Genomic DNA, 10,197 nt, shown 5'->3' on the forward strand with positions numbered 1-10,197 from the left:
CTAGTATCCGTAGTAGTATTAGTAGTAGTAGTAACAGTAGTAGTAGTAGTAGTAACAGTAGTAGTAGTAGTAGTAGTATCAGTAACAGTAGTAGTAGTAGTAGTAGTAGTAACAGTAGTAGTAGTAGTAGTAGTAACAGTAGTAGTATTAGTAGTAGTAGTAACAGTAGTAGTATTAGTCGTAGAAGTAACAGTAGTATTAGTAGTAGTAGTAACAGTAGTAGTAGTAGTAGTAGTAGTAACAGTAGTAGTAGTAGTAGTAGTAGCAGTAACAGTAGTAGTAGTAGTAGTAGTAACAGTAGTAGTAGTAGTAGTAGTAGTAACAGTAGTAGTATTAGTAGTCGAAGTAACAGTAGTAGTATTAGTAGTAGTAGTAACAGTAGTAGTAGTAGTAGTAGTAGTAACAGTAGTAGTATTAGTAGTAGTAGTAACAGTAGTAGTAGTAGTAGTAGTAGTAACAGTAGTAGTATTAGTAGTAGTAGTAACAGTAGTAGTAACAGTAGTAGTAGTAGTAGTAGTAACAGTAGTAGTATTAGTAGTAGTAGTAACAGTAGTAGTAACAGTAGTAGTAGTAACAGTAGTAGTAACAGTAGTATTAGTAGTAGTAGTAACAGTAGTAGTAGTAGTAACAGTAGTAACAGTAGTAGTAGTATTAGTAGTAGTAGTAACAGTAGTAGTATTAGTAGTAGTAGTAACAGTAGTATTAGTAGTAGTAGTAACAGTAGTAGTATTAGTAGTAGTAGTAACAGTAGTAGTATTAGTAGTAGTAGTAACAGTAGTAGTATTAGTAGTAACAGTAGTAGTATTAGTAGTAGTAGTAACAGTAGTAGTATTAGTAGTAGTAGTAACAGTAGTAGTATTAGTAGTAGTAGTAACAGTAGTAGTATTAGTAGTAGTAGTAACAGTAGTAGTATTAGTAGTAACAGTAGTAGTATTAGTAGTAGTAGTAACAGTAGTAGTATTAGTAGTAGTAGTAACAGTAGTAGTATTAGTAGTAGTAGTAACAGTAGTAGTATTAGTAGTAGTAGTAACAGTAGTAGTAGTAGTCTTCAGGTCAGTCAGTGTTCTCTCTTCATTTTCTCCACTAGATGGCTCTGTGTTGTTTTCACAGCTGCAGAAATAATAACAGAAGAACCTTCATGATGTCATCAGGTTGGATTCACTGTTGGTTCTGGTCTGACTGAAGGACTGGACTGTATGAACTTCACTTTAACAGTCACATCCACTAACAGTATTGTTTCTTCAGTAAAAACATGAACCAATGTGCTGTTTCCCATTTAACTCAACATCTTCCAACAAGACAAATCACTCCTCCTCTGTCAAGACAGTGTCTCCTCTTCATCACCTCCTCTTCATCACCTCTTCATCACCTCCTCTTCATCACCTCTTCATCACCTCCTCTTCATCACCTCCTCTTCATCACCTCTTCATCACCTCCTCTTCATCACCTCCTCTTCATCACATCCTCTTCATCACCTCCTCTTCATCACCTCTTCATCACCTCCTCTTCATCACCTCCTCCTCTCCATCACCTCCTCTTCATCACATCCTCATCTTCATCACCTCCTCTTCATCACCTCCGGACTTTTCATCACCTCTGGACTCTTCATCACATCCTCTTCATCACCTCCTCTTCTTCAACTCCTCTTCATAGCATCCTCTTCATCACCTCCTCCTCATCACCTCTGATCAGCTTCAGTTCCTAGATCAGCAGGGAGGTCAGAGGTCAGAGGTCAGAGGTCACAGCAGCAGATAACAGATAACTAATATTCCTGATGATCACTGTCAGTTATTCTGGATAAAAACATCAACTAAATGACTAAAGTGTAAGAATTTCAAAGTAGTTTTTCCTCTGTATTCTCTCTCTGTACTGGATGGCAGGTTGAACCTTTAATGCAGAAAGTGTAATTCTGTAGGGAAACATCTAGTTCAACACAATCCAAATAAATCCAGTTCCCTCTCAACATGGTGACAGGATATATACTGACTGTTTCACCTTTTCAAATCCTTTTAAAAGACCACATGAAGACTTCATTATTCACTTTATTATTCAATCATTGTAAAATCTGTTGGATCCGGTCTGTAAAGTGTCTCCGTCATTAAAAATACCGTCGTTTGGTTTGACTTTGTGCTATGAAGCATTTTGTCAGAGGAAATCTCACTTCAAAATATCTCACTTTCAAATATTGATGTCATATCATCACAGAATCAAACTCCATATCGGTGTGATTTTCTTGGTGATCAGGTTTCATCTGGACTGGGACTAAAACTCTGACAACTGAGACGGTTTGACATCTGGACTCTATTCAATTCTGTTTTTGTCTGAACTGAAGTTTATATTTTACTAAAACACAACAAGGGAAAAATATTTTCTGCCGTGAGTCAGTTTCCTGTTTCAAAGCCAATGGAAGGAGAAAATATTCATTTAAATCAGAATATTAAAACAAGTGGACAGCAGCATCTGTTTGTCTCTGTTTCTATTATTGACTATATTTTCTAATTCTTTGTTATTGACTGTATTATCTAATTCTCTGCTATTAATAATGTATTATGGAACACTTTCTTATTGATTATGGATGAGTGTGTATGGTTTTGTGTTTTAAAGGACAGTTCCTGCCAGCAGCAGCCTGTTGTGTTTCAGAGGATTTAGGTAATATTAGCTGGTTTCCAATAACTAATCAATTCTTCATCAATCATGTTTTTGAGTCTAATTGATCACTGTATATAGAATATGGTATATAGTGAAAACAATATTTGATTGATAGAAATATTTCTCTCTTATTTTTTATCATTTCTGTTTCCAGTTGTTAAATATAGTAGTGAGATTTCTGAATAGCAGCTGGTGGCTTTTATTTTGTTCTACATTCAGAATTCTGTATTTTTGTTGTTTTGTTTTTTAATTTCTGGAAATTAATTAAATGAGAAATTTATCAAATATACAATAATTCATCCTCTTTATTATGATCTGAGCAGCAACGTAATAAATTCAGAGTTTTTATTTTTATTTTTTAATCCAAATTTTGAATGTGAAGTGGTCTCTAACAAAAGAATGCTGGATTATGTAAAAAAAAAAAAAAAACTAATAAAAAGGTAAAGAACAAAAATTAGATTTATATACATCAAGGGATTTTAAAATGGGAGTATTATATTCAATAAAGTTGAATTGTATTCAGTATTGTGTTCATTTCATCCATGGTAAATTAATAAATTGTTTTCAATTTGATTTCAGTGTAACTTTACAAGAAATTTTATATATTTTATTATATTTATTTTATATGATTTGCAAAATGTCTAATTGATGTTTTCTATGATAACTGTGTCACGCTGCCTTTGTTAATATTTTAAATATTCAGCAGTAATTTACATAATAAATGTTTTTCTTTATTAAACTGCAAATGGGAGAAATAGATTTATAAATTAGTTCTGCTGCTTCTTGGACTGATCATAATGTAATCCAATATATTTAGTATATAATAATATAAACTAAATATATACTAAAAGCCATTTCTCTGTCATCATGTTGTTTATTTTGTTTATATTTGTAGTTTATTTATTTGTTGGGTTGAGACTCATTTCCACCATGATGCAGTTTCTACAGAATACGACATATTTAGTGAAAGAGCAGCAGGCTGATGCTGGATCCAGTCGTCCATCTGGATGGTAACTGTGTTTTGGAAAGTGCTTTATGAATACAGATGATTATGTTCAGTGTTAAAATAGTGACTAACTCTCTGATGTGTTCTAGGATCCAGGATCCAGTCGTCCATCTGGATGGTAACTGTGTGCTGCCTGTTGCTCCTCTGGTCCGCCTCCTCTCCCCTTTAAAACCTCTGACACAATGGAAAACTACACCATAGGTTCAACTGAGCTGTCGATCACAAGCGGCGGCCTTATCTGTCCACCGCAGGGAGCGATGGGAGGTTTGAGGACCTGTTAGAAACCACGCGGCCCTCATGTGATCTCACAAGCCGTCCTTATCTGGCCTCAGCTGAACCGGAGCCGCACTTCTACCAGGTTCAACAGAGGAAACGTCACTGGAGAAAATGCTTTTCCTCCCAAGTGTTGCTCTGTGCTCTCTGTGTTTAGGTGAGTGTTTCCAACCAATCAGGATCCAACAAACTCAACATTTAACAAACTCTGTGACAGTAACCTTCATTTATGTGTCCGTTTCTCTACAGCAGCGGTTGCCATGGCAGCAGAGCTGCTTCAGGACCAGTTATCATTGACCAGCAGAGAAGATGAGAAGGTTTCCTTCAGCTGTAAAAACACTGACCAGTGTTATAGCGATTATGTATTCTGGTACCAGAAGAAAGAGACAGAAACATTCAGAGTAATTCTTTATATTGATAAGAGGAGTTGTGACATTAATTCGGGTTACGGCCATCCTCAAAAAGATGATTTCTCAGCTGTAAGAAAGGGGAAAGGCTGTGAGTTGCGGATCAATAAAGTAAAACTCCTCCATTCAGCCACCTACTACTGCTCCTGTTATAAGTCAGATTCCCACAGTGAGAAGTGATCCCTCCACCCTGTACAAAAACTCTGCAGCGTTAACCAAGAAATGAACAGATGGCGACTCTGTTTCTCAGAGGAAGAGACATTGATCTGAGAGCAGGAAACCACAGCCCAGGTTCAGATATTTCACCTCCCATCTCAGTTGTCATCTGGTTCTTAGAGGACACTGCTGAAGACACAGAAATGTCTCTGAGCTCTGAAGCTTTTCTTTACATTGTGTCGTTGCCACCGTGAGTTCTTCAAACCCATCTGCCGATAAAGAACCAATATCCTGGGTGTTGAATAAACTGAGGTACAAGTCCTCAGTTCTCCAGCTTCCTCCAATGTGTACACATCTAAAGAAGCGTACACATTGAGCTTTGGACAGTGTAACCCCCCCAATATTATATCCATTTTTAAACTTTGAAGAAGAGCTTTGACTTCAAACAACAATGTTATCAAGTCAGAAATTACTGCCAGGAAATCTGATTCAGACTAAAATACATTTGACAGAAATACACAGTGGAAATACTCTGTAACACCGTCACATCTGTACCACAAAATCACAGATAGATTTAATGATCAACCTGCCAGGGTCTTTACTGCTGGGGTTGATTTATACATTTGATCTGATGATTAGATGTAAGACAGACAGACAGAGAGACAGACAGACAGACAGACAGACAGACAGACAGACAGACAGATTTTTTTAGAATTTAGAAATTACTGCCAGGAAATCTGATTCAGACTACCGTAATTCCTCTAATATCGGCCCGGGTCTTTATTTACCTCAACTGCAGAGGGTACCAGGCCTTTATTGGAAGCAGGCTCATATTAGAAACAGGCCTTTATTTCTAATTCCCTCTGTTTGATAAGTATATTTGCTCATATTTTAGTACGAAGCCTCCTTGTTTTCTGATCTGCTTCTGTCGGGGTTCGTTAGGTAGCCGTTTTGTGGCACTTGCACGTTACTACAAACTACAGTTACATTATATAACTACAAACTACAGTTACAAACAGGCAGCAGGAGTTTACCGGTATCCACCGTTGTTTGCATGTAAGCTGAAGCTAACTGAAGCTAAGAATAGAATCTATACAGTTATTTCATATCGCCGTTGGAGGATTCGGCACGCCGAGGGCTAGTCTTGTTTCCTTTGTTTTTTTCCCCGGCCTGTATTTGAGGCCGGCCTTTATTTGTTCGTGTCGACCACGCCCCCGGCCATTATCGGAGACCCGGCTTTTACAGTTTTTCTCAGTGGCTTTGGTACATTTCTCAGATCAGAATTGAAATTCTCAAAACTTCTTGTTCAACCTCCACATCATCTAGTCACTTGTGCACATCATAAAAGCAATTTCTCATTCTTTTGAACAAATTGCAAATGCTTTGGCACATTCATGCAAATGATTATGTACAATTGTCTGCTGTTTCCTACATTATCAATTGCTCATGTCATGTTGATCAAAATGTATTATACTGGTTCTCTGTTGAATAGTCTTACCCCCCAAAACATCTAGGCATTAGTTCATTGCATAAGTCATTACATGCAAAATGGTTGAACCAGTTGTCATAATCTGTCAAGCATATTTTCTATACATTTCTATTAGACTTTTTTTGTAAATGTGTCCTGAATTGATGAATTGCTCTCAGGTGAATCTTGACTTTCACTAAAGAAGGGGAATGTGTGATGCGTAGGGTTAGGGTTACCGGTTGATCAACCAATGATCAACCGGTTCTCTAAAATATCTCAGAGGTGCATCTCATGAACCTTCAATTGGCAAGCATATATAGATGTTTACATTTCTAATTTTGTATTTTTTTCCTTTGTGCTATACAGTGCTGTGAAACAGTCTTGTCTTTTTCTTTTCTGTATCGCAGTGACATGGTCTGTCAACAAATTACAGTACAAACAGTAAAAGCGTAAATGTGAATCCTGTCCAATCTCTTGCAATCAGTCTCCCACATGCAGTAATGTGGAACTTTGTACTGTTGAAATTGATACATGCCATACAGAAAAAGTGCAGCCTTGTGCATTTTCAATCATTGTCATCAAAACCTGAGCCATAGTTTACATCAGAAAATACTTACAGAGTCACTGTTATATTGACAACATGGCTAAGCATTTTGACTGTCTTGTTTGTAAACAATGACACAAGGACTTGTCATTCTGATGGCACTGACATGTTCACTGACATGTTCACTGACATGTTCACTGACATAAATATTTACTTTTGAGAGATAGACTAAGGGTTTTGAGCAAGTTACGGCTTTTGCAGGTAATCCAGTGTGTGGTGCTGTTTGTACGAAGTGTTTCGAGAAATGCACTTACTGTTTTGCAAATGTTAAGGATGATAGAGAAGAGAGAGACAGACAGAGAGAGAGATAGAGACAGAGAGAGAGAGAGAGAGAGAGAGAGAGATGCCAAGCCGATTGCTGGTGCTGATGTGAACGCACCTTTAAGGTTCCACACTTCCAGGAGAGAGAAACCTGGAAGTTAAAGAAGCAGGTTTGTGACTGAGAGGTCGCTGGTTCAAATCCCAAGACTCCTTGTTCAAATGTGTCCAAGGAAAGTAAGGAGTAACGCTCTCCCCTCCTTTAATCCTGTTGAGGTTCCCTTGAGCAAGGCGCTGAACCCCCTGCTCAAGAGTGAAGCTGTGAAACTGTAGGAATGACAAATAAAGTTTCAAAAGCAGTTTCAATCGGCCGCAGAAGAGCAACTTCCAGTGAGTTAAAGTCTAATTTAGTAAATGTTTCTAAACTGATAGACAACACGTCTCCTCTGTTGGACTCATTTTAAATCTAGGAGGAATCTAGGATCCCGCCTCTTTCTGCCTCAGTGGCTCAAATAAAGGACCAGAAATGAAGATTTGACAGTCATGTTGATATGAACATTAGAGAAACATCATGAAGCCCAAATATGAGACTTGATCAATAATTTGGACATGTTCACCTCAGCTGACAGATGGAACAACACAGACAGTTTATGTTACAGGATATTTCACTGTGGGAGGCGACTACTACATAGAGTTTGGTTCTGGCACCAGACTGTATGTGACAGGTAAGACAAAATGTTCCTTTTTCCTGCAGTGAAAATGTGTCTTTAGTTTGTTTTCTGCTGCTTTAGGCTTTACATGTTAGTCTTTCATCACTGGTTGAGAATTCAATATGCAGCCATTCATACATTAAAAACTAAATTAGTATGTGAAGGACGTTTGTGTTGCTTCATCATTTTCTTGTGCAGCCGAACATCTTAAAAATCTGCCAAGTGATTTGAGAAACTCAGCACTGATTCTCTAATTCCATTCTATATTATCACAGGCTGATATTCAATGTATGTGACTGAATTATCATGATGGAGGAAAAGGATTTCTATTGCTTCATATTCATACAGCCCATAATAACATCCTCTTAATCTGTAGGTTACAGATATTTTATTTATTATTTGATCTATCTCATTTATTTGTAAGGGACCATGTACAATGTTAAACATCAATGTTACCATTTGATGTATTGTACCAGATTTAGCTTAGAGCTCATTTTCATCTGCAGTCCCTTGGCAGGTTACAATTCAAAACATACATATATACAATCTGCAGCAAATACAAACACACAACATTAACACATAATAGACATTGAAGTATACAAAATGTAAAAACCAGTGCAGAGTGCATGTGCTTTAAAAATGAAGTCAGTTACAGTCTACAAATCAGTGGTTGCATGTTTGTTTAGCTTTAAGCCAGATTTTTAATTCAGCTTTAAAACTGCTAAAGGAATATACAAAATATCATAAATAATTGTAATTATTCAATGATGGTTAATATATTTTATATGGTATATAATGGTAAATATATTTTGATGGTCGATGATGTTAAATCTATTTTATATAGATTTTCTATATTAAAATATATTTAACATCATATAAAAGGCCTATATGAAATATATTTACCATATGTATTTTATATATTATTTATATTTATTTGTTTATTTGATATTCAAAAAAATAAAATACACAGCCATCAGTCATGCATTAATTAAAATCATCCAAGAAAACAGATAAAGTTTCCAAAACTTATTTCCAATATGGTCCTCTTTATATGATGGTTAATATATTTTATATATTATCTGATGGTAAATGTGTGTTGTATGGTATCTGATGGTAAATGTGTGTTGTATGGTATCTGATGGTAAATGTGTGTTGTATGGTATCTGATGGTAAATGTGTGTTGTATGCTTCATGATGTGATGTGGTGTTTTATCTCTGGCTGTAAACTGCTGTTGACTAGATGAATGTGTGACTGTCTTGTCAAACCTCAGCTGAGCGAGTCGTGAAGCCCAAAGTGAGCGTGTACCCAGCGTCCAGAGCGGACCTGAAGGGGAAGAGCTCCCTGCTGTGTCTGGCCACATCCATGTTTCCTCCTCTGGTCCGGTTCTCCTGGAGGAGAGAGGAGACCGGGACTACCGAGGGAGAGACGGTGGAGCTCGGAGAGCCGGGCCGCCCCGCCGCCATCCTGCTTATCGATCGGGAAAAGGCGGCGGCGTATCCATACGTCTGCTCCGTGAAGCACCAAGGAGGCGCGGTGGAAGCCCGGATACCAGCAGGTAATGAAGGCCGGCCGCTTGTGTTTAGCGCTGATTTAGCTTCATTTTTCACATTGGACTCCTTTTCTATTTCAGAGCCTCCTGTGGCTCCAACAACAGCTGCTGCAGCCAGCGGCCCTCCAGAAAGAGACACAGCTCACCAGACTGACTGTAAGATCACCTGCTGCTGCACATTCACTACTCAGCATTTGGACAGTTTGGGGCTTTACAGCTGTGAGGAGCACAAGCTACATTTAAACTGACTGTTTTGGTCTAGAGTTTTCTACATGTTGTTGTGTATGATCATCACCTTGGAACAGGTGTGTTATGTCACCTGATTTTCTGCTAGGGTTTCTGGGTATTTCAGATGGAGATTCTCTGCTGTTTGGAATCAGTTTGAGGAAGAGCTTGTTGCTCCAAACGTCACTTCTTTATAAAGTTTTCATATGGGAGCGTTTCTGTGTGCGGATCTTCTGTCCTTCACTTGATATTTTCTTTGATCCGGCACCTTTCTTCTGGATGTGCAGATGTGTTTTGTTCTTGATTTTTCCTGAAGACTAAATGCAAAACATTTCCATAGTTGGATGAATGAGCAAACAGAGAGGAATGGTTGACTTGTGCTGTTTGTCTTGTCTCCAGTCTCCTTCCAGTCCCAGTGCAGGGTGAAGCTGCTCTCTCTGGTTTACACAGTGATGATAGTGAAGAGCATGGTGTACTGCTGTGGACTCTCTCTCCTCATGATCCATACAAACAAGGGAGGCTCCACCAACACACATGCTGACTGACTGCCATGTTCCTCTGCTTTCTGTCCAGCTTTTCATCCGTACAAATGTTTCTCTCATCTTGTTGTTCCTGTTTCAAATTGTTTCAATAGAGGAAAAAATTGAGTTTTTTATTCCAGATTCATGATTGTGTATTTGTGTTATTTTATTTGGTATTAATTAATAAAAAGAAACAGTTTTAACAAATTAGTTTAAAAAAATAATCCAATCTGTCTCATAATTGAGTTCACCAGAACAATCTGAGCAGCAGTCATAACAAATTCAGATTATGTTTATCTTATTTAGCCAAATTGTGAATTTGACATTATTATTAAAACAAATGTAATGAACATGTTTGATGTGTTAAGAT

The 10,197-nt window shown here is 37.6% G+C and overlaps 1 protein-coding gene across 1 annotated transcript; it reads left to right on the forward strand.

The window, feature by feature from the left end:
- Positions 1–4,042: 4,042 nt before the first annotated feature.
- Positions 4,043–9,936, forward strand: LOC144542144 (immunoglobulin lambda-1 light chain-like). Its single transcript, XM_078287810.1, has 4 exons — positions 4,043–4,073; positions 4,166–4,504; positions 7,514–7,546; positions 8,803–9,936. Exons 1-4 carry the CDS (start codon positions 4,043–4,045, stop codon positions 9,327–9,329), a joined length of 930 nt encoding a protein of 309 aa, XP_078143936.1. The 3' UTR covers positions 9,330–9,936.
- Positions 9,937–10,197: the final 261 nt, after the last annotated feature.

The sequence above is a fragment of the Centroberyx gerrardi genome, chromosome 13 (assembly GCF_048128805.1).
Source record: "Centroberyx gerrardi isolate f3 chromosome 13, fCenGer3.hap1.cur.20231027, whole genome shotgun sequence".
In the NCBI taxonomy this organism is placed as follows: domain Eukaryota; kingdom Metazoa; phylum Chordata; class Actinopteri; order Beryciformes; family Berycidae; genus Centroberyx; species Centroberyx gerrardi.

Coding starts and splice junctions, on each gene's coding strand:
- LOC144542144 (XM_078287810.1), top strand. CDS start 4,043: ATGCTTTTCCTCCCAAGTGTTGCTCTGTGCT. Junction 4,505..7,513: donor TTATAAGTCAGATTCCCACA/GTGAGAAGTGAT, acceptor ACTACTACATAG/AGTTTGGTTCTGGCACCAGA. Junction 7,547..8,802: donor CACCAGACTGTATGTGACAG/GTAAGACAAAAT, acceptor GTCAAACCTCAG/CTGAGCGAGTCGTGAAGCCC.